Source organism: Eleginops maclovinus, chromosome 15 (genome assembly GCF_036324505.1).
Source record: "Eleginops maclovinus isolate JMC-PN-2008 ecotype Puerto Natales chromosome 15, JC_Emac_rtc_rv5, whole genome shotgun sequence".
Taxonomy (NCBI): Eukaryota; Metazoa; Chordata; class Actinopteri; order Perciformes; family Eleginopidae; genus Eleginops; species Eleginops maclovinus.
This window is the reverse complement of record NC_086363.1, coordinates 8,412,918-8,437,288: the sequence shown is the minus strand read 5'-3', so window position 1 is coordinate 8,437,288 and position 24,371 is coordinate 8,412,918. Positions and strand designations below refer to the sequence as shown.

General features: G+C 40.9%; 1 protein-coding gene across 4 annotated transcripts in view; it reads right to left on the bottom strand.

Moving 5' to 3' along the window:
• Window positions 1-3,773: 3,773 nt before the first annotated feature.
• utrn (utrophin) overlaps window positions 3,774-24,371 on the bottom strand; it is a 164,863-nt gene continuing 144,265 nt past the window's right edge. For 3 of the 4 annotated variants that reach the window (XM_063901509.1, XM_063901507.1, XM_063901511.1), the window contains 9 exons: window positions 20,580-20,618; window positions 20,027-20,092; window positions 18,605-18,670; window positions 12,293-12,454; window positions 10,898-11,135; window positions 7,977-8,052; window positions 7,531-7,615; window positions 6,346-6,371; window positions 3,774-5,166 (listed from right to left, as the gene is read on the bottom strand). In XM_063901509.1, the coding sequence (XP_063757579.1) occupies window positions 5,126-5,166; window positions 6,346-6,371; window positions 7,531-7,615; window positions 7,977-8,052; window positions 10,898-11,135; window positions 12,293-12,454; window positions 18,605-18,670; window positions 20,027-20,092; window positions 20,580-20,618 (799 nt within the window). In that variant the 3' untranslated portion in view covers window positions 3,774-5,125. The remainder of the gene's footprint in view (window positions 5,167-6,345; window positions 6,372-7,530; window positions 7,616-7,976; window positions 8,053-10,897; window positions 11,136-12,292; window positions 12,455-18,604; window positions 18,671-20,026; window positions 20,093-20,579; window positions 20,619-24,371) is intronic. The other variant, XM_063901510.1, reaches the window with a different exon arrangement.

The window sequence follows — 24,371 nt, the reverse complement described above, 5'->3', positions numbered from 1 at the left end:
CATCTGTTCTTTGCTTGCTTTGTGCCAGGGGCAGCTACCCGCCAACACACCCATACCTCCAGCTCTGTTGCTGCCTGCCAAGCATCTGATCAATGAGGACAGCTGCCGAACGAACCTTTATGCCAGCCAGTGTTGATGCATGAATGTAAAATGGGCAAAAGCAGGGAAAAAATAAACATCCTGTACCATTAGCACCACTACCCTATCCAGAAAAATGGGCTGGATGGTAGGTTTGTGGACAGATGTGAACGTATGGCCAAGGCCTGACGGAATAAATGCAGTCTGTTCATACCCACAGCACAGAGAATCAGATCACAGTCAGTGATGCTCAAATGAGTATCAGGACAAGAGGACGAAGAAATTAAATAATCAACACAATGTCTGCTATCCTTTGAGAGACTCATATACACAGGGTAAGAGAGGGACTGTCGTGCAGTTTAATCACTCTGAATATAAAACAGAGTACTTACAGGGTCACGGTAATGATTAAGTTGCCAATAAGTTAACCTATGCTTAAAAAGAGGTACTGGAGACAAATGTGGAATGGGGGATAAGCGGATTTAAGATATTCTTTGCATCATAGCATCATTGCATGTTAAGCTTTTATGAGGGCCCTGCATGCTCCAGCTGATTCCCTTTTAGGCACCGAAGAGGTTATACTTGTGTGTCCATGTGAAGTTGATCTGGTCTTAAAAACCTTGCAGCAAACTCTTTATTTCTTGAAATTTGGGGTTGAGCGACCAAAGGGTCCACCATGTCTTGCCACCTGATTGGGGTTCATCTGAATAAACAAAAATGAAATTAGCACAGAATTGTCAGACATAGTGTTTATACATTTTTACCTCCCTAAGTGAGGTTTCTAGCAAACTGAGCAAACGTATGCTCAACAGTAAAAACAAATGAATGTACACAAAACAATAGATAATGGAATATAAAATATCACTATTTCTGAAAAGTCATATTTTTACAATTTTCAAAATGATGCACCAGTGGCTCTTTTTTTGTATTTTGTTCTAAAAATGGTGTTCAAAAATGTGTGTTGTATTTTATCATTAATTTATTGGTACTTTTTTACTAATGTAAAGAATCTGAATACTTGAATGAGGGTACACAAGAGCCTCCAGCAACATCGGAGGCTCCATCAGGCTGTAATTAGCTAAAGCTGTGTCAGTGTGTCAGCATGCTTATAATGGCAAGGTCGTCCACTGGGGATTTTAGTACAAATATCTAATAATTAATCCAACCGTTACTGGATGATTGCAGTGGGAAACGAAGCGGTACAACACACGACCAACCAACTGACATTTAAATCCAGAGAGCCTATGATGTGCCTAAAAAACATAAGGTTGCAGGAAAAGTAGAGTAAGGGGAACTCGTTTCATCCGCAACTTATAATACAAGTTCTGAGAACCACTGCTTGTTAGCAGTTAGCTTATCTTAAAACTAGCTATAGCATGCTAAGACAAAATACTACTATAAACAAATTAACTTGTAAAAAAGAACGACATTACGCCATACTGACAAAAAACCTAAAAAATGTATAGCACTGTTTACACTATTACCTTCTCTCTTTCTTTAGAAAAATGTCCCACAGTCAAGGTGCTGGTGACTCCGCAGGGTTATTTTGTAATGTATACAAACGTTTAAGTAACTAGAGCATTCTGAAACGTAAGAAGGGAAACCTTCCTTAGCTGTTTATGAGAAAAAAAACAGTAATGCAAAATGCGCAAACCAACGTGTAGATACTAACATGTACCGTAAATCAAGTCAAAAATCCAAGATGGCGTAGAATCCCCGACGCAACAGTGACCGGAAGATTTTAATCAACCATGTTACAAAATAACTACATTAATTAGCCCACAGCTTGACATATGTAAGTGAGTGTATGAAAGGTTGTAAGCCTACCTGGTGACAAGGACAGGATCTAAATGTTGTCTTAAATGAACCTGTTGATAAATAAATAGACTCAAAATGCTAACATTGTGAGCCAGAAATAACAACACTTCCTTATAATGCTTGAGCTAGGAACATTTTGTTTAGGATTTAGGTTACAGCAGAGTGTATTGCCTCCTCAAGACAAATTTCCTAGTTTTTGCCTCAGAAAAGTAGTCTCATAATCCTTCATACATTTAACTTTTGTGTTAATGTTACTGTAATGAGCATTACAGCCACACGAGGCTGCTATTGCTGATTAAGATTGAGGTCACGGCTGGAAAGATACTGTTGGTTAAAGTTGGTTTGCTTAAGACTTTAATGTTAACAAACATCTTGCAATTCCTACCGGCTCAGGGCTGCACTGCTCTGCTTTGTAACTCTAGCAGTACCAATAGCCTCGGTTTTGAATGGCAAGAGAATTTCACTTACAGCCTTATCATATAATCCACTAATGAATTGTGTTTACTGCGGTATACTAATCCTTGCTCAGTGGAGCAAGCAGAATGTACCTCAGTGGAGCTTGACAGTCTAATGCACTAAATAATAGACAGCTGGGTCTGAGGAGGATTAAATACTTTGAGAATTGCTGATAACTTATACAATCTTGTTTTAACTAAGTTTCATATGAGCAAATTAGATTTTCATAGTAATTAAACCAAATCCTCCTTCAAATGTAGCTTATTAGTCACATTAATATTAATAACAACACCAGTACACTTCTTTTGTAATGGGATCCAGTCCGGAATAAGTACCTCCTCTCCCTCGAGTATCCGTTTGTTACTTAACAAAACTACTTTGCCTTTACAAACGAGTTTATTCCTGCAGGGCATGACATAAATGGGAGTGGGAGACTAATTAAAACACCTTAGGGAGCAAAGAGGATGCGAGTCAGAATATGTACAGTAGCCCCAGATCCAATTAGGGTGCACTACCACTTGGCTACTGTTGCATTATTGAAGCGTGTTATGGAACAGACGGACCATGGATGATAGGGAATGCTATTAGGACAAAACTTGGCAAGGAAAAGTTACCACGTGAGTTTGGGCCAAATTTCTGCAGATGTCACAGCAAAAGAAAAATAAATGGAAATGCCCCCAGGGTTGATATTTTCAGTAATTAAGTCTTCTTCTGAACTGTAGTGGAGAGAACACGGTTATACAAAATATATCTTACTCATGCAGCTTGAAGACAAATCCATCCAATAGAGTTTTGTGTGGTCTAATAACTGTAGCCCCAAGAGTACAGATCATTACCTGTTTGGACATAATTTAGTCTGACAGGTTGCAAAAATGAGCTGATTTTACACCATGAAAGGTACTGTGCGGTCAGATTTGAATTATAGCTATTCCCAAACGACAGCATGGCCAAGATAGAGCAAGCTACGATTCTTTAATTGAACATCACACAACCTTTAAGAATAATCAATGCAGAGTAAAGCTGATAAAATAGATGACAAATAGTGTTTATATGGCAGGAGTAAAAGCAGAAGAGGCTAATTAACTTTCATTACTCATTTTGAGTTATCATTTCAGCTCAGAATGCTCAGTGCAAACACGTAGTTTGTAGTGAGCTTGTTGACCCTGAGGAGTTTGCAGCAACGATACCTATATTCCTTAATCGCAGGAGTATGTGTGTGAAATGGTTTAAAATGTGAGGCAAGTGTTGCATATAAAAACAAATCAAGTAGTCAAATTAATTTGTAATCAGTGTTTATGAAATTATGTGAAGTGATTCGTCTATATTACCTGCAATATTCACAGCCGTGATATAACTTTATAGTCTTTGCAATTAAATTAACGGACTGTAAATAAGGAAATAACAGCAAAGGGGACGCATAGTTGTTATAAAAATTTTATTTAGAATAAAACGTAGCCATATTACACGTAGTGTGGTCAATCTATTTTACATACCTCAGGAGAAGCGACACAGTTCTGCCATGGTACGGTTAATCATGATTGGAATCATTAAAATCATCACCAACGTCATCATTAGTCTACAGTCAGAGGAGGTTATAGTAGTGTTGCTCAGTCTCACAAGTTTTACAGGATAGCATATAGCACAACAACACAACGCAGTGAGGGACCAGTGCTAGAAGGCCAGTGGAAAAAACCAACAACAGAGAACGTAATACTCGTCATTACGGGGGGCTAGCTTCAGCAGGCCACAGACCCATTCTGGTACAGTAATAGCAACTTTTTTTACTAGGTATCTCCTCATTGCAGTGTACACCAATACAGTAAGCTAAAGCTTAAAATGCTAAAACCAGGTTGATCTTGTTCTGTAAATGATTGCTATGTTTTAAACAAGTTAACAAACCACAAAAACAAAACTGTGTCTATGAGTCTGAGGTAGCAAGGCAATCATGGCTTTCCTCTGATTTCTGATCATATAGCTTTAAAACAAAAAACGATTCTACATAATGACGGTGGGCCTCTTACAAACCCAATTACAGAACAATCTCAGATTTAAATCTTAATTCTGCAGAATTTCTCTCTTTATACACAATCCCACTTTCATTCATCGACTCTTTTCTCTGTCTTCCACACGTGGAATGACAAACTGTATAGGCACAGAAGGGGTAAAGTTTACAGAACAAATCGAATTTGACACAAAGTCTGCCAGCATATCAATGCTTTAAAGGGGAACTTGACATTGAGCATGCTACAAGATCAAAAAACAAAACAGACGCTTTGAGTAGGTGACACAGCCTTCAAAAACGATCCTCTCAGCCACTCGATGTTACTACTCAGGAACTGTGCGTGCTCCCAAACACAAACATGGAAACCTCCCTCTACTACTACTGTGGGCTGGAGGGTACAAAGCAGTGGAATGACACAAAAATGTAACAGTTTGATTCCCAGTGGGGGCAGCACTTAACAAGAAGGAAACACAAATCTCAAACCCCCCTCTGAAGGAAAATAAAATAAAATAAAAAGCATATTTTACTATACAAAGCCCCGTGTCCATGTTCTCATCTGCATATCTAAACAAATCACTGACAAATGTTGAACCAGGTTCAGGTACAATCTACAGTTCATAAAATGTACATTTTGCATAGTACAAGACAAGGTGGTAAAAATAGTAAAGTTGTCTGGTCCTGTGCGTCTTTGGGATTTAGGGTCAGGGGGGATTGTTTGTTTGGGAATGGTCTCCTCCCGACACTTACTGCGCACACTCACATGTGTGCACACTAACACACATGTCGCTCTGTGGCGACTCTCCTCACATCACCTGCCAAACAGAGAACACAAACAGTTAATGTTAGATCAGACAACAAAAACAACAACACAATGTAGGTGTGAGCTTTTCAAGTAGAAAGTAAGTGCTCCTGTCTTTTTTTTTTTGGTGAACACCCTCATTTCTCTTCATCAGGACATCACTGTGCAGTAACATCAGAGGTCTGAAGAAAGTTATGGGGTTTGAAAGCTGGTAAATGGACTGCAGTCCCTCAAGCCAGTTACAGTCCATTAGGAGCTCGGTGTTGGGAGAGGGGAGAGGTGGGCGGGGACGACACGCAGGGGAGATTTGAAAAAACATTGCTGTCTTCTCAGTAATGGAATTACGCATCCAAACCAATTCAACCATGTCTTTGTATGAAAACCAACAGCAAGTGTAATGCACCATGTCAAGGATATGAGAAAAAGTAAAAAGTGGAAGGATGAGCCACCTTAATACTAGTAAAAAGAAACTGAGGAGATGAAGGACGTTCGGTTTGGTTTAATTTATTTCCTGTGTAAACTGAATACAAAGTGGTTAGAGAGTCATGATGAACTTGACTCATTCAAATTAGTGCTGTGACACGCTGAAACCATACGTTGAAATGTAATGGCTATCGAAGAGAGAAGTAGGAATCAAAGGGAAAAAGCCACCATGTATGGATTCATAGAAAATAAGCACTCAAACCGGCGTGTAAAGGCATTAGCTGGGTGCCAAATTGTCAAGCCGAGCAGACTAAAAATATGGTGAGAGAAAGGAAAGAATGGCGGTGAGAGAAAGGAAGGAATGGCGGTGAGATGAAAAGCGGCGGAGCGGGGTGAAAAATTACAGCAAACAAGGCTCAGTGGCAATGGCTTTTACAACACTTATGTCCCAAAATGCACCTTGGCCTCAGACTGGGGGAACTAGAGGAGCAGCTAATGGCACTCGGGAGGGATCCATTAGCTGTCTCTTCCACACAGCCCACCACATGTGGAGGAGTGAGGCAGGTGAAGGCTACATCGGGGCTACTTTTGCGGCAGTAGCTGTAATTACCTTTAAAATGTAGCTCTGCTCAAAGTTCTCCCACCTTTCCCAATTACCCATACCCGTAGAAATACACACAATAAAGCAGCATCCATACAAACTGGAAATACACAAGACAGATTTACGGTACTACTGTGTGTCTATACGTGTAGAAGAACCTCGTCTTACCTGTGGTCTTGAGGAGTGGCTCGAGGCTGTGGGAAACAAAGAGAAGAGACACTGATTTAACACTCCAACTCCCCAGTGCATTTCTGTTTTTATAAGTCTTCACTAAATGTTCTGCCTCCCACATATTCCTCAAAGCCTTGAAGCTCTGCAGTATCCAAACACTAATAATGCCAGAGCGTCTGCCAAATTACAATGGATTTCTAACTAAAGGCCTCATAGGAGTTTTGACTCTGGAAATTTGAATGCAATTTAGAGTCAAGGGGCTCCAGCTCTCAGTTTGAACATTTTTATTTATTTTTCTTTTGATTAACATTCCCATTCCTTTCAATTTCTGCTACAAAAAGTAATGAGTGTCTGAGGTTCTTCCTGATCACATCAGAAAGCTAATTTAAATAATAATCAAAAGAAGCTCAAGACTATAAAAGGCATTTCAACAAAATCTAAACGTCGCAATACAGAGGAACCTGCTCTGCACAGACAATGATCAGCACACTATATATACTGCTCTTCACTGAGGTACCGGCAGGACCTTTTGAATTCATGACTACAGATGAGAGCACAGCTGCTCCAACTATCCTTTATAGATGAAAACACACACACACAAATACAAACACCACACACAAACAGTCTAATGACAGTTCCAGGCAAAAAGACAGATGTGGAGCAGCAGTGTGTGAAGAAAAAACATCAATTACTTTTAGCTGAAATATTTAGTGCAATAATTTGCTGACAGAAATTAATTGGCAACTATTTAGACTCATGATTAGTTGCTCAAGTAATGTTAATGTGTTAGGAATATAAGTAATGTTAAAAGTGGCAAACAATCTCCACTTCAAGCTTTACACTTGTCTTTTTAAATTAAAATCTGAATATCTTTGTGCACTGGACTGTTGGGGAATAAACAAGTGATTTGACGGTGTCATGTTGGCTTTCAGAACATTTTAGTTGGGATAAAATGCGACTTTTACTCAAGAAATGCTTTGCTGTAAAAGAAGGACACAAACTTGCCTAATTCACACATCTAGACAGTGCACATGAATTCCCCCTGCGAGGATGAAGTATTAACAGTTAAACGGAGTGACAAGCACTACTATTTCTGCAGACCAGTGTCCTTGTGGCCCAACACAAATCTGCCTTCAGATGCAGGGGATACTCAGAGATCAGAGAGAGGAGTTTGAAACTTACGACTGCATGCAGGGAAAGGAGCTGTTAATCTGCTCCATTACATCTGCCAGACTGGAGCTGCTGTTGTGGGAGTGTGGCAGCTCATCTGGAAACACACACACACACACACACACACACACACACACACACACACACACACACACACACACACACACACACACACACACACACACACACACACACACACACACACACACACACACACACACACACACACACACACACACACACACACACACACACACACACACACACACACACACACACACACAGAATTTCACTTTTCACAGACACTTAGATAAGTCAGCATACCATTTGTTAACATTTCAAGTGTATAACCTGAAACATGCTGTCAAATGTAGCTCCTGCCACAGTGAATTTTAAGGACACATCTTCAAATATCAAGATGAATGTCTGTCTGACTATACATAATTTGAGGGTCTCACCTGAGTTTTCAGTAAGTGGCCCTCGTTCTTGCCCAGCAGGGGAGGAAACTCCATTTACCCTCAAGTCCATCTCCGGCTGAGTGAAAAGAGCGAGATAGAGAGAAGAAAGTGAAAAGGGGAAACTCAATTATTATAACATAATTATTCTGCATGGAAACCACTTGACAACTTCAAAATGAGCCGTGCTTCACAGCACCAGGCGGAGACAAGGGAATAACAGAGGGCGGCACAATAAGGCTGTTATTGTGTGTACAGAAACATTTCTCATAAACATGCCTCTGCCAATGTCCCCACTTGAGTTTTACATGCTCCAGTATCAATCACTAAGACCTCTGAGGGCATGTTGTACTTATATTTTCAGAGTTCTAGCTTATTGTTGTAAACAGAGTTGTTTTATTGAGTGCAACAGTAAAAATAACTGGATTTTCAGAACAAACAATTGGATTTAATTACACCCCGCCACAACATCTGTTCATCAAAATATAGAATATGGTGTATCAACATCAAAATCTCAAAGTTTCCTCACTAAGGGAGAAGGTATGTATTTCCACGGCTCTCCTGTCCAACACATTTGGAAATCCATCTCCCCTGAGGCTGATGTGACTGACACAGATGCAGCCGCCACAGCGAATGCAGATTACCTGCAGTAATCCAGCAACGTTTATGTTCACTTTGTTGTGGACAGGGCTTGTCAGTGACAGATGGCCTCACTGAGTTTTGTTTAATACTGCGACCCACTGTCTGTCTGATCTGTGATTACAGAGATCTGCTGTGCCCTAAAATGTCCTGCATATCAATGAAAAGAGCATTTCAGACAAGGGGGAGGGTTTTGACGCAGAGATTCCCAAACAAGTGATGATTAGGATTCCTTGTTTCATTCTTTATAATTAAAAAGTAAGATTTGAGTCATGGCTTATGTTGACAAAAAGCAATGTGCCAAACATTAAAAATAGAACAAAATGACAGTAAAAATCCCAGTTGCTCAGAAAAACACACCATGAATCGCTCAATTAGTGATTAGGGTTGTGTAAGTGAAGCTCTGTGGACAGTTGATCAATCGGTGAACACACGCTCTGCTGCTCTGATGCACAGAAGGGAACACTTGATGTCTAGTGACATTTACGGCAGACTCCCACATTCCCGTCAGCTTTTATTTCGCAACAAACCAAATCAATGTTGCCTCGCTGCCCACCCTCATCAGCCCTCCTCTTCTTCCTCTCCCGGTTTCCCCCGAGCGCTGGTAAAGGCTAACATGTTAGAAGAGTCTCTAGAGCACAGCCACTGTCTTGAGGCTCGTCTGAGAATAGCTAAGGTCAGGGCTCTGGTCCGCCTTCAGGAGTGTGAATTGAGTGTGTGCCACGAAGCGGGCTGGGTGTATTATTCTGCAGCTTGGCAGTAATGCTGCAGTTTGATGGAAAGTTATTTTGACACATCATCAGGACTCCGGAGACTTAAATGTCAGAAAACAGAACTTATTATTTTTTGTGGGGGTGTTTTTAGTTTCTGCAGGTAGTTGTGCAGCTGTGTCATTAATTGACTGCGTGTTTTTGTCTTTTATAATTATGATCACTTTGTTCTTAGCACACAGGAGGCGCAGAAAATGATTGAAAAAGTATTTCACAAATGAACAGTATATTAAGTAGTTAAATGACATTTATTTTTAAAAAGCTACAAAAATTAAATCGCCTTTAAGTGTTAATATAAAAGTAACAATCCAATGATATAACACATGATAATCTATCACTGATATAGGCTCTATTCACCTGCCTAATACTTTCACTTTTCAAGATTTATAAAGAAGTATTTCCAGGACACATCTACACTAGATGGAAATCTCCAATATGGTGAAGCATGGGTGCACAAAACCCTTCTTTCTGTCAAAATGTTAATCTTCATCCATTAAAAATCTGCCGAGTCACGTCAGATGCCTTCCGGCCCTCAAGCCATATTTGATGTGAGTTATTACCGTGCTTCCACAGACCCTCGTCTACCAGAGAGCCAAAACCTGCTCCCGTGTTTGCTCAGGCTGATTTGTCGGGATTGCTGTTTGTTTTGCTCGAGGGTTGTGCTTTTTCTCACTTGGCACAAACAGTCCAACCTTGGTGAGTAATTAGGCCACGCATAAACAAATCTGGAAGTTATTGATAGAGGGACTGGAGACGAGCGCTGGACTCCTGGATTGAATGGTAATGATGTAATTAGGAACTAATCTGAATGTTGATGAACGGGATTTGTTATTGTTATTGTAAAAATGAAAATGTATGCATTGGCATGCAACATAGAAACGTGCGGAAGTACATATTTATGTGGATTTTTTTATTGGAATGACTGAATGAATCCTTGAGCCCAGTGTAGGCATTTGGGTATGACAAAAGGCACTTTTCAAATGAGTTGTTGTACTTTATGAGGGGCACTAAAACCACCTTAGCTGCTGGTGTGTGTGAGACACTCTATGAACTGTGATTACTGCCCTGCTGCTCCCTTGAACTAAACGGAAGTCCAAGAAACTTTGTGGCTGTGAAAATAGTGATTCCTCTGGTAAAATAAACTGTGTTTTTGTAAAAAGGCATACTAAGAGAAATGTAAGTGGTCTCATTGCATTATAGAACTCAAATACCAAGCTTTTCAAAGCTGAAAAACATGCATTTATATCACGTAATTGTGATTATACACTTCAAGTTTGAAGACCTTCTCTCTTAGTACACTACTAAAAGCATATATGTTGTTTCTCGGTCTGATAAGCGCAGAGACTACAGCCATTCTTTTTCGCAAATTGCTTCTTCACAGCTGCAGGTCATTTCAAACACTCCCACTTTGCAGTTGTTAGAGAAAAGTTTGTAAGGTATTAGTGTTTGAAGATCTCTCAACCTGTTGCATTCTGGATGAGACTTCCCAACAGATTGCTGTTAACGTGCAGTCACCTGGTGGAGGAGCTGTCGGAGGCGGTGGAGCTGAGACTCCAGCTGTTTGTTGTGTTCCTCCAGGATGTGCATGCGGGCTTCCAGCCGGCCCTTGTGTTGCCGCAGCAGCTTGGCCTCAGCGAGAAGATCAGCCTCATCGGGGTGGGTAAAAGAACTGTCTGAATCCCAGGGGCCTCCAGCAGGGGCCCCTCGCTGGCCATGCTGCTCCTTCAGCTGCTCATACTCTCTCTGTAAGCTCCTGGGAGAGAGGGACAGAAACACAGCATGTAAATATCACACTCACAGGTAAAGGGTAGTAATTGGAAGGAAGAAAGAAGCATTCAGATCATTAACAGGAATCAAAGTCATAATACCACACTGAAAAAATATTCTACTACATTTTAAGGTTAAAAAGTAGAACATAAAGTAGTAACAGGGTAAGCATTGAAAATAAATATAAAAAGAGAGTGGAAATCCTTTCTTTTTAAGAGTTAAATGCACATAAACATGCATCCGTTTCTTTTCTATGATACTAACGGTCCTCTTCTAATGTTTTTAATATGGAGCGTTCTTGTTTAGTAGTAAGACTTTGTAGACACGTGTCACCGTTAACTTGACAGAGCTGTATTCGTGGGAGTCTTTTATAAACAGATCAGGACTTATGTCCCTGAGAGCTGTGCTTTCATGTTATTTTTACATATCTCTGTCATGATTAATATATATATACATGCTGTGCTTTAGATGCCCTGGAAGGCTTCTCTGTATTTGATACTTCTCATAATTAAATGATTGTTGTTAACAGAAAGTTATTGTTAAATAGAATTATTATTAATGATATCCCTAAGAGAAAAGCTCCTTAATGAACAGTGTGGGCAAAACTAACAGTCATGTTTATCTCTGCTTTCGGCCTTCTTAGTTAAATCCTTTTTGAAGTGGATTTATAAACATAAAGACACCCCCCCTCCACACTAAAGCTAAATCATAAGCTGCCATATTTTACTTAAGTTGGCATTTATGAGGCTGGCACTAAAGCTCCTTCTCCTCCTCGCTCTGCTGGAGTGCCTATGTATGTGTGTAATCAGAGTTAAATCACTCCAGTCGAGCCACAGCCGGAGTAAAAGCACTTCCACAACAACAATAGATGCTAGGGTGACTCTGTCTCTCCATTTACTAATCAAACCGGGGAAGGACTTGGCGTGTGAGGCAGACAGGGGATATGGGAAGTGTTTGGATGTTTTGTGCACCACAGTGAGATGAAATGAAAACATGAACTCAAATGACACGAGGAAGCTGTGAGTAAAGGAAAATAAATCTGGAAACTCTCACATTTCCAAACTTTTGATTGTTCAAACATAAGTAATATTTCTGCCCAATCATTGTGTCTTTTCACACTGAATTCCCTTTTTATTGTCTTACCTCTGCTCCTCCTCCAGACGAGCTATGATGCGCTCCAGCTCGCCCCGCTCCTCCCTCTCCACGGCCTGCAGGATCTGGGCAGGACTCTGGGGCTGGCTGCAGGGGGAGACCTCCCCCCCGAGCGTCTGGCAGTACTGCAGGATCAGGGCATGCTCGTCGTCCCTGCGGAGGTGAGTTCAGAGTTATGTGATTAGCGAGGAGACCAGACATCTTGTCCCTGTTAGTCAACTCAATTCACCTTCTGCTCAGTCTGGAAGGAGGGACTTTTCCGCACATAAACCATGTACAACTAAAAAAATGATTAATCAGTGAGTGAATAAACTGTGAGTCTACAGTGATTAACTCTCAGCACAAAATAAAGGTTGGACACCATCACGCAGCGTAGGGCGGTAACAAACGTACTAGTGAGACAAAAAGATGGCATACTATAAATAGAAAGAACCAAACCTAAACAAAGATTGTTGTAGCTGCCACCCTATATAAGATCTGCAGCTATTGTGGATCTGCCACGCTGTGAGCTCCACAATCCCTGGTGGAACAAAGATGAGTCAGTCTCTGCTCTCTGATAACTGCAGTTAGGGAGGGCTGTGAGGAGGTGGAAGGAAGGAGTCTGGCAGACAGATAGAAAGATATGGTGGGAGCAAAGGAGGAATGGCTGCTGGTGTCTTCTGGTGTGTGTGTGTGTGTGTGTGTGTGTGTGTGTGTGTGTGTGTGTGTGTGCGTGTGTGTGTGTGTGTCTGTGTGTCTGTGTGTGTCAATCTCCTTATGTGTTATCTCAGTGATCTGAACGGTGGTGGCAGGTCTTGCCAAAGCCCAGCTGTCACCTTCATTCTGAAACGCACCCCAAGCCTTTAAAGACTAAAAACCTGACAATCACAAAGGTACAAAAAAAAAAATTCTATTGCTAGAGTGACTAGAATTTCCAGAGTCAGTTTGACAGCTCTAAAATAAGGTTCGGCTGAGGGAAAGTTTCGTAGCATGGTGACTCCATGTGTGGCTTCCCACTGTTGACTCGATTTAGCCATTTTTATTATTCATGGATTCAGCCTGTCAAAATATCCAGCAGCGCGGAGGCTGTCATTCTGGGGGGTTGAAACCGTGGTTATGTAACATTAGAAATAATATATCTGGACGAAAGCAAAAATATATTGACAAAGGTCTGCTCCACATATAATACATAATATAGATTTAAAGAAATGCACATTTTATTACAACTTGGGTCTTAGTTTTCAGCTTTTGTCTTTGTTTATAAAACATGAAACTCTTCTCCTTTACATTGAATATTATAAAAAGCTGACTTTACTTTACATGTTGCAAAATAATCTACTTCAAGGAACGGATCCTGTATTGACCTTTATGAGGTGAAATCTGGACCATACTTTAAGCCACACCTAAATCAGTGACACCCAGGCAGGAACTTCTGGCACCTTTTTAAAAGAACGCGGTGACTTCCTATAAACTAGTTTCACACACTCTTATCAGGGCCAGACCATAACTGAGTGCATAATCCCCAGCTATAATGAGTAAATTAATCAAATAGGCTCTGGAGAGCAAGCTGGCAGACTAAAACGTCTCAGGTTTTACATAAGACACCCTTGAATTTCACCATAGGAGACGATCAATAGTGTTCAGAAAATATTCAGAATGCCATTATCGCCGCATGTGGAATACAAAAGGGTTATGAAGAGAGCGCTTTCTCTTTCTCGGAGATGACAGCAATTATACTATATCATGACCAAGGAGTGAGGCGAGAAAGTCGTTAACAAAAGGTTCCCAGAATGAGGCCTTTTCTTATAAAAGCAACAATATGCCAAACCGGTAGCCCTCCATGCACCCTGAGGAGAAAAGGGTTTTGTCATTAACCAAGCTAACCCTCTAGTGGGATTTGAAACACAAGTTTAAACAGTACTTTTGTTTAAGAACGGGATTTGGATGAAGTTCAACCTCGCATATTTTGTTAAATAAAGGCACTAATGATGAACGTGACACGAGTGAATCTTTATGAAGTAAAACAATGTTAATCCTTTTTATCAGTAGCTTGTCCATTTATTGTATACATTCGGTCCCAAACATGTTTTATGCTGTTTTATCCTTTCCTTTTTTTTAAACAAATCTCCCTTTTATAGGCTTTCTGAAAGCACTCATAAAACCATCCGTCATATGCACGCACACACCAACATGTATTCATCAATTCCACTCTCACATGGACAATGAATCCATGCTGGAAGTGCTGATAAATGACGGAGAGAAAGCTGGCTGAGACCGGACGTCAAGGGAGCGAGCAATGATGAAGAAGTGCTTATTTTCCTGTAGAGAAAACCTGGAAATTGATGGCATTGTCGTCTGCTGGGGTTTGGGGACGGAGGTCCTGCACAAACTGAGTGACCAATTAGGTGAGGCTCTGGCAAATGTAAGCTGTTGCAGGACCTTATGGCTGGCAGGGGGAGCCCAGAGGACAGCAGGAAGGGGATCATTACGGGAAGAAATGGGCACTACAGAAGGCAGAGCTGGCTCACAAACCCAATGCTCTTCAACACTGGGAGAAAGAGGAAGTGCAGTGAAAGGACACTCTGCTGCTGGTTGAAGAGGAAGGAAGACGGTGAAGAAAGACATGAAAGAGGAAGAGAGCATCCGAAATGGGAGAAAAGTTAAATGTGATTATTGGTGATGAATGCCGAGGCTATTAGCTGCAATGTGAGTGTGGTGCTTTGTGTGGAGGTTAAGCGAGGACGTGGCTGAGAGGAATTCAGCCTATAACAATAGTATCGGGCCTGATGCCTAGCTAACATATCACAGAACAAGCAGCTCTTCTCATGCTGAACAGCACTATCAGCTGCCTGGACCGAGCTCAGAGAGAACAGTGAGAGATAAAGACAAAGGGAAACAGGTCTACAAGTCTTTAATCATAACCTCTGGTGAGATGTTAAAATCTGGCTTCCTGTGGAACTTCCACATTAAGGGATTGATTGCAGTGAAGACCAGACGGGTTGTTTATGAAGCAGGACTTCTAAAAGAAAGTCTTTCAATGTTTACCTCTGTGCTAAGTGTTCAATCTGAAGGTTGCCTATGCCCAAAGGTAAAACATCAGTAGACTACAACTAAAAATGATGAAAGGCAGGGAAGAGAAAGAAGGGAGGACAGGGTATGATGAAAGGAGGTTTAAAAGAAAAGGGAGAGCGAAATTAAAAGGGAGAGCGAGAGGAGTAAAGGGCAAAATATCAAAAGACCAAAAAAAGCGACAGCACTGGGGGAGAGACTGGAAAGCGAAAGATAACCAAACAAAAAAAGCTGAAAAAAAAAAAGTAAAGAGGGTAGACTCGCTCCTCTGTGACGTCCCGAGGCATCGATGACAACACTGTGCTTTGGCTGGAGGTCAGAGAAAATAGGCCTAATGAAGGATTCCCTTTGAGATAAAAAGCATAACAGGACAAAAATGATAAAGCACTGAAGCCCCCCCCCCCACACACACACACACACACACACACACACACACACACACACACACACACACACACACACACACACACACACACACACACACACACACACACACACACACACACACACAATCTCTAGAGCTCTCTCACACACATGCTATACTAATTATTGATATCACTGCACAGCTGGCAGCGAGTCCAAATCAGTGTTTGCCGGCTTTGAGCGATCAGAAAAAACAAGCCGAAAGCCAAACATGCATGTAATTGGCAAACGCAGTCATCCGTGTTACACTATGCATGTTTTCATAAGCTCAAACACTGCCAAGAAAAGTCCACTTACAATCGTGTCAAGAATTCATAGCATTTCTTTGACTGTGTGTGTGTGTGTGTGTGTGTGTGTGTGTGTGTGTGTGTGTGTGTGTGTGTGTGTGTGTGTGTGTGTGTGTGTGTGTGTGTGTGTGTGTGTGTCCTCCTCACAGACAACCAGATGGTTTGATAAGACAAAGAGGCTTTCGTAAAATCAGCTTTAGGCGGAAAATAATACATTTAAAAAAAAGAGAGGAAAGACAATCAACCACTTCACACAAAAGGCAATAAAAAGCAGGATTCAAGGCTCAGGCATCTGACAACACAAGGAACAGCATCTTCTTCTGGGAACAGATATGGCTGACTGGGCTGTTTCACTTTATTTCTATCTATGAAATACACAATATTGCTATTTTTACAAGTTACTTTTTCCTTAAAAGTAAGGCTCGACGGACAAAATTGTGTATACAAACAGGGCTACTGGTTAATTCTGGCCCTTTAAAACCAGCTGATCCTTCCTTCATAACTCATGTGGATGACATTTATTTGCAGCAGAGTGACATTTAAGTGAGCGTTTTCACATTTATATTCTGGTAGAAAGACCTGGCATGTGCATAGCTATTTTGAAATTATTTGTATGTGTTTTGAACAGACTGTAATGATGAGTCATATATATCACAAATGGCCGTTTTAATTTCAGATATCTAAAATCCACAGTGAAAATTGGGAACAGATATATGGGGGATTGATTAAAATAAGTTGATTTCTGGTGAGCAATGACCAATAATAAACTTATATCAGACAAGGATGTAGATACTTTTTCATCCTCAAGATGTGAGCTGGAAAAATTCACTTTTTGATTCATGATTGCCATTTCCATTTTTCTTGGAGGACTGTTCACTATTTATCTTCACAGGTACATTGAGGCTGTTGTTGTTTTGCAGGCAAGCCAAATGCAAATCCTCCTGAAATGACCCCGATGTGAAAGCGAAGAACTATGATTATGTTCTAAATGTGCCCTGGTGGGTGTTGTTTCCCTCTGCTGTTAAACCCATTAGCCTTCATCAAACCATCATCTCCCTCACCTCATTAGCGCCCGACACACTTGATGTGCCTGAGCGTCAGTGTTGTTTGAGAGCTGCCAAAGATAATGGCATTTTCTCTTAAATAAGCCTGAGTACAAAGCACAAAAGAGCAAGAAGGAGTGGGGGTAATGTGTTTGTCCTACATTAGGAGAGCTGGGAGAGGAAAATAAATCCACCTTCTCCTGCTTCACCAGAACATGTTGTCTTTACTCTTCTCTCCTTCTATTGATCAGCTGAAAAGCAGAGAGCGCTTTTTGGAGTCTTCAAGCGAACACCTTGTGTTTCTAAAACTGCTATTCTACACGGCAAGGTCGGATAAGGGTGAAGTGTGGGAGCAGTGGTCCACACGAGGCTAGAAATCAGCAGGGGATGCAACCTACAAGAGAACGGAGCTTGATGCTTTAAATCTTCACTCGTGATTCTCAAAGGTGTTAGAATCCTCCCTTTTCACTGCTGTGCTGTATTTAATCCCAAGACCTGTTTTTGTTTTCCTCCACGTACCATACAGATAACTTATTCAATCTCTAGGTGCACACTTTTCAACACTTCTGAAAAAAGGAGTCATTTTGCTTTGTGATACTGTTGAGATAAAACATTCTGCCCCCTCTCTGTATCTGTGATATTCTCATGCACAAATTCATTTCACACATGTTTCCAGATCTACCCTGATTACCTTTGATCAGGGAAATCTACAACTGTCCTATCTAAACATCACAGCAGGAAGTTATCCCCTCTAAAGAGAAGAAAATGTGAAAAGTGTGTGTCTATTTGTGTGTTTCTGTCTCAACACGCATGTTAGTGCGTCTATGAGCTCAGAGGGCGTTTGAACCGCTAGAGCTCATTCCCCCGATTAGGATCTCAGTTGGAAAAAACCGAGCCAGTACGCCCTTCGAATCGAATGGCCTTCAAAAGACGGACGCATGTCACACACACATACTTTAGAGCCCTCCTTCCCCTCACCAGCTTCGCCCCAACTTTTGTGATTTCTTCTTTTTCAGGTTCCCCATGTCCTCATTTCCTCTGATCAAAGATAACTGGTTATTATCTGAGATCCTGAAACCAATCACTCTCACTTCTCATTGTTGGCACTTTAATCTATTACATTTCTACTGAAGTCCTGCCTTCCTGCTGCATTCACCCACATCCCATTGTCTTTTTCCCCTCGCTGCACACTTCTTTTGCTCCCTCAAAAACCATTCTACCTTTCTGTTGATGTCTTTTCAGCAATATGAAAAAGCTTCTTTGTTATTTCTTTGGTTGGTTTTGATACACTGAAAGCAGGGAAGGTACTCTTTTGGGCTACCATGATACAAGAAGATGACTCAGAAATCAAGTTTCAACATTTTGGACAAACTTTTTTTGTGTTGTTTGGATAAAATGCATTTTTGCTGTATGAAAAAAGACATGTTTGTATGAAAATGTGCAGAAACTTGCAAGGAAAAATCAGTAAAGGAAAAATGTAGATAAACATGTTGAGGACTTACATGCTTCCTGTTGCTGAGCTGCTGTCTGTGGGCAGAGAGCCGTTGGAGCGCTCCATCTGGGCCAACCTGAGAAAGAAACCCTCATCAGTGATGGAAACTTAAATGAAAGAAAAAGTAAAAACTAAGGCCTTTAAACACTGCCATCCTCTCAAAATGCAGAACAGAGGTGTCAACAAATGCAGATCTTAACACCACAGATAAACAGAAATTCATGACCTAAGTTACGACCAAATACAACTTGGTCTTCTACTATAAAAGGTGCATAACCATAGTTTTGTGTGTCCAAATTTGAGGATTTTTTTTTCTGGTCACATATTCAGACAAAGCTGCCCTGCCAATGAGGCCGGCTCCTCAGATCAAAGCCTGTATTCACTGAACTCTGGACACGCGCACACGCACACGCACACGCACACACACACACACACACACACACACACACACACACACACACACACACACACACACACACACACACACACACACACACACACCACTTGAGGCTGAAACTGAACTGTGACAGAATATGCATGGAGGGAGATATTTAAAGTTATTATTTCGCCGGTGAAACCTCATCATTGTGTGCATTTCTCCGTGTAAATGTATAAGCTTCGCTCTAATCTACAATGTCAGCGTCTACATTTCAGTTAAAATATTATATAAATCATTTTAAATTCACAGGGCTCATCTGTGTCACTGCTGATAAAACAATGCTGGCAGAAACGCTGAGCCAAGGTTAATGGTGTGTGACCAATGAAAGGTTACAGGCCAGGCGGAGCAGCACTGCATCAGAAAAGCTTTCCAATGAAAGCTTTTTGACTCAAGTAACCCTGGTTCACTTTAGAGAAGATAAGCTTTGAACTGATTAGACATTCATTCAAGGGGCAAGATGGGATATGTGACACTTTGGGGTCTTAACATCAGGCTTATCTTTATATTAAACATGACAGGCTCTCAATCTCAGTGCAGCTGAACATTAGTATGGCGATGTTGGTGATTATTGACCGCGGACCACCCACTGTGCACATCATGTACGCAGTAGGATGGTTTTCAGTGGATGACTGAAAACAGCTCTCAGGCGTGGGTGGCTGGGACTTAATGTGAGCGATCACAATGTTCAAAAGTGTGATTTTTGAACTCTTGGCAATAACAAAACTGAAATATAATATTACTTACAATGCTACAAAAGCTTACTTCCACTGCATTCAAGTGCTATGTAGACTATCTGGTTTCAGACTGATTGAAAGAAAGTATTTTTTAAAAGCTCGTGATTTTTAGCAGTAAAACTTGCCATTTGAAAGTTGGTTTCTCACTATGATGAGACTTTTTCTTATTTGCAACATTGAAATGCAGTTACAGAGTCTTTATGTGTGCGTTGCGGCGTCTGAGATGATGAAACGATGATTCGGGGAATGCAAAGCGTACCTGCTGGCATACTGCTCTATCCTGGAGTGGGTGTCATCATGAGAGAGCTGGGGTGACTGGGACAGCCTGGAAATGAATGAGGTAATGGAGATGAATGAGATTCTGCATGCTCACACAACCTCATTAACACACTGAGATTTACAGGCACATGCACACGCCTGCTCACACACGCAACCGTAATGGCCCGTCACAACATCACCTAGAAAATAAATCAGATGATCCTAGAGAGAGAGATATGGGGGGCAGGATGATCTACGCAGCGGTTGGATGGTTTTTGACAGCCCCGGCAGGGAAGAGCAACCGAATGATAGTTGGGTGCTTTAAAGAGGAGAAGAAGGTGACGCTGAGGAGACAGTGGGGTGAAGTTTTTTGGATGCACGTTCAGCCAGTGGATCAGGCAGGCGGGTGGGAAACATGCAATGCAGTCATGGCTTTTTAGGAGTGAGGACTTATAGGCGGGTGTGAGTGAGGAGAGAAGGGATTGAAGGAGGTGTTGTTAAAAGGCATTCCAGTCTGGGGACGAGGTGTTGTTGCTGGTGGCGTAGATACTCACTCATACTGCTCCGGACACATGCTGATGAGGGTGACAGGACTGTAAAGAGAATCGGAGGGAAGGGGGGAGGGAGGTAAAGTACGACACAACATCTCAGGGTCAAAAACACTGCAGGTAGAGGAAAACATGGAAGAAAATGTCCGTCCAACAGAGTGGCTGCACTAAACACAAAGGGAAGGCACTTCAAACAGTCACCGTGCATGTGGTTGTTATTATCCTCTGTGACATTATCTGAATATGCATTAGAAACACTTGTGATACAGGAAATGAGGAGTCGTCTCAGTTTAGAAAGGGTCAAGATGGTAAATGAACCATCAGCACTCTAATATACCCAGATTATGTGTACCAAAGCTCAAAGAGAAAAGGGTTGATTATGTCAGATGATGTCTCAGCTGTCACACATATTTCATTCAAATGTCCTTAAGCATAAAGAATGGTAATTCATTCTTTCACTTCATTTATTTCAGCAAGATTAACTGGAAAAGGCAAGCCAGTAAAAACATATAAAGAACCCGTTTTGTTGTTAATCTGCTCTTCAGTACATTATGATATAAAATTACGCATTTGGTGCATAAGAACACAGCAAACAAAGCTGCTGTTAATTAAAGATTTTGGATTGGGTGCGACAAACATGAATGCCAGAAGCATGCGTCTTGATTTCTTTTGATTCTTTTCATGTTTCTGTGTTTTAGTCTGTGATAATTGTCCGCTATTTTTAAAACCGTGGTACATAAGTTGTTATTTTTAAGCAATTGGGATACCTTCTTTTCTCGACAAGACAAAGAAATGTGTTATTTTCACGGATGAGGCTAGTTAGAAATTGAGAAGATAACAGTCGAGGTTGAAATTAAATTGCCTGGTGCTTTTGTTCTCAAATTAAGGCAGGAAATTTAGTGGGAGACGTGCGGCTTTGTGGTTGTGTTTCTCACAGCGGGGCAGCCAGGGTAGTCACACTTCTGTAGCTGTGAAAAGATTTCCAAATGTAGCAGGGGATTGAGACGAAGAAGAGGAAAAATAAATCGGGGTCGCCAGGGAGACAGAGCTAACTATTCATAGCTGATGGTGCAACATTTGTTATGCTCCCCCGCCATCTCTGCTCATTTTTTTAAGAGAGTGATGTAAGCTGTCATCTTTGCCAAGAATTGATAGCTTTGTAAGGTGTAGACAGTTTTCCTCTCACCAAAACGTGTCTGACTGACATAGAAAGACTTAACCTCCAGACAGAGGATGCACTTAAAATGGGATAAAGTTTGAAGTGAAGACAGAAAAACAAAACAGAAAAGGAGGGAGAGAGATGAATTTGAAGCATGAGAGAAAAAAAAGGTTGGAGTAAAGGTGACTTAAGGAAAGAGAGGGAGGGGAGGAATCTCAGCAGCGGAGACCTTGGGAGTATTTGGGGCTTGACAAATGTGGCTGCTGTAAATGTGTGTTTTAATGGACGGCTTGTTGTGCCTTTTGGAGAACAACAAGGAGCAGAGAAGAGCCCTGTTCATATTTCACTGGTATTGTGTTAAGAGTCTGAACAGGCTGAGCTGAGGTCAAAACACTTCTTATAAGATCAGCCAATTTATTATTAAGATCATTATTTTATTGGCTTGATCAAAACACTGCTTTCTAGTGAGAATGTTGCCTATTCTATTAAATCGGAGAGCTGTTGAATAATTCTAATAAAGTCTGATTATTAGTCTCTGCATTTGGATTTGACCCAACACAGGGTGAACGAAAAATAAATCACAAACATTTGAACAAAGCCTTTAAAATAAAAGTCAATGTGTTGCCAGGAGGCTGAATGATGAGCCTGGGGTTAACTACTAATACAGACAACTAAAAGATCTAATTTGCTAGCAAACATACGCCTTGGAGCGCTTTGCTGCTCATTAGCTGCTTGATGGGATAGGATTGTGCTATTATCTGACTTTGGTGAATCTGAACTAATCTTTTAAAACACCCAAATCACACAACAACACAAACTATCGTATCAAGCAGCGGTGGATCAGCAACTTCAAGGTAAATGTTTTAATCAGTGAGGTCGGATAGGCTTTGAAGAGAAGATACAGATAACAGCTTCAGGTCTCAGTCGGACTGTCTGACGGCAAGTAAAGCAGTAAAATATATGTATGCTAAATATATCATTTATATAGTATTTATGCTGCTCTGTCCGCATGCAGCTTCTGTGCTGTAACTCTTTTTCGACCGCCATCTAATGAAGGTCATACACTGACTATTGATAATTACCCCCCTTCAGTAATCCAAAGAAACCATTAAGCACTTGAAACTGTTGGCTGAAAAGAAACTTCCTAAAGAGCTCATTTATTTAGCTTTCTCTTAATGTATTTGTGAAAATCTGTGTTTCAGTGGGTTTTCAGAGTTGATTTTTTTGGGAGGAATGTCCTGAGATCTTTCTAAGAAATCAATTGAGTCCGTGCTGCTGTGGGAGTCACTCTGTCAGAGTTTGCTATGCTTCCTCTGTTCTCCTTGTCCTCTATTTTCCTGTCAGGGATAAAGACCTTCTGACTACCTGTCTGTCAGAAAGACAGCCAGAGCCTGGAAAGACAAACATGTGTGTGTGTGTGTGTGTGTGTGTGTGTGTGTGTGTGTGTGTGTGTGTGTATCTGCTATATACACATAGACCAACCATTACTACCACAATGCCCACAGGCATAGGGCTTGAGTCTATGCTGTCTATTGGTGGATCAGTTAGAAACAAAAAAGGCTGTGCAACATTCATTTGACCTTTTGATAAACCCAAACTTCTTTACTTGTGTTTCAATGACAAATGAAAACTGGATTCTGAAAAAAACTGAAAGATTTAGCCACAAATTTTTTAGATCCACTCTCCCCTATTGGCCTCTGCAGCAGAGACTCATTTATTGTATCGGGTTGTGTAGAGTAACAAGCAAGGACCTACACTGAGTGGGAAACCATTAGAAGGGTTCTTTCACATTATCAAATATAGCTGTGACAAATTTAAAATCCTTTCTGCCGTGAAATGAAGCAAGGATATAAGTGGGAGGTGAGAGAGTAGGTGGTGTTCTGCTCTCAAGGTGGAAAGGAGCGGAGTGGGAGGAATTAAAAAAGAAAAATGGAAAGGAGAGAGACTGTGAGTGAGTGCATTAGGGAGGCCAATTATACAGCAGACTGTTTCATTTTCCCTTCTGCTGCTACTTAAAAAATTAGAACTTCTTAAAAGTTCACTTTATTAAGACAACCAATATAGCGACACACAGTATTTAAACATTGTTTAAAATTATACACAGCAAGGGATTACTTTAAATCTTTAAGCGTGATATTCAGGATGATGTAGTAGTTTTTTCTATGTACTGATTTATCAGATGTATATAAGACACAAATATACACAATATACTATATTTAGAAGTTGAAACATTGGGAGAAATCTGATTTATTTACAACATACAGAGCAGCAGCTGTTATGATGTGTACCTAATGTGTACGATTCCTCTTTTTAAGCAGAGACCGTGTTCCAATTACAGAAAAATCCATTTCAATTTAGATCACAGTATTCATTAAATGACACTGAGAAAAAGTCATTAACGTGTGATAATAAGGGTTATAATAAATGTGCCATGCAGAGCATTTCTTAACACTGATCCTATGTTTCAGCCACATCTTATTGACAAAATTGCCTTTCAGGATTATTATTACAAAGGTGTTTGTAGTGGACTCGAGCCTGTGGCGTCATGTGGATAGCCCACAGTCCACAGGAGAGACCCACTACAGTAAGAGAGATGAGAATTTGATGACCCTGATGAAAAAGTCTTCAACTTCTTTAAA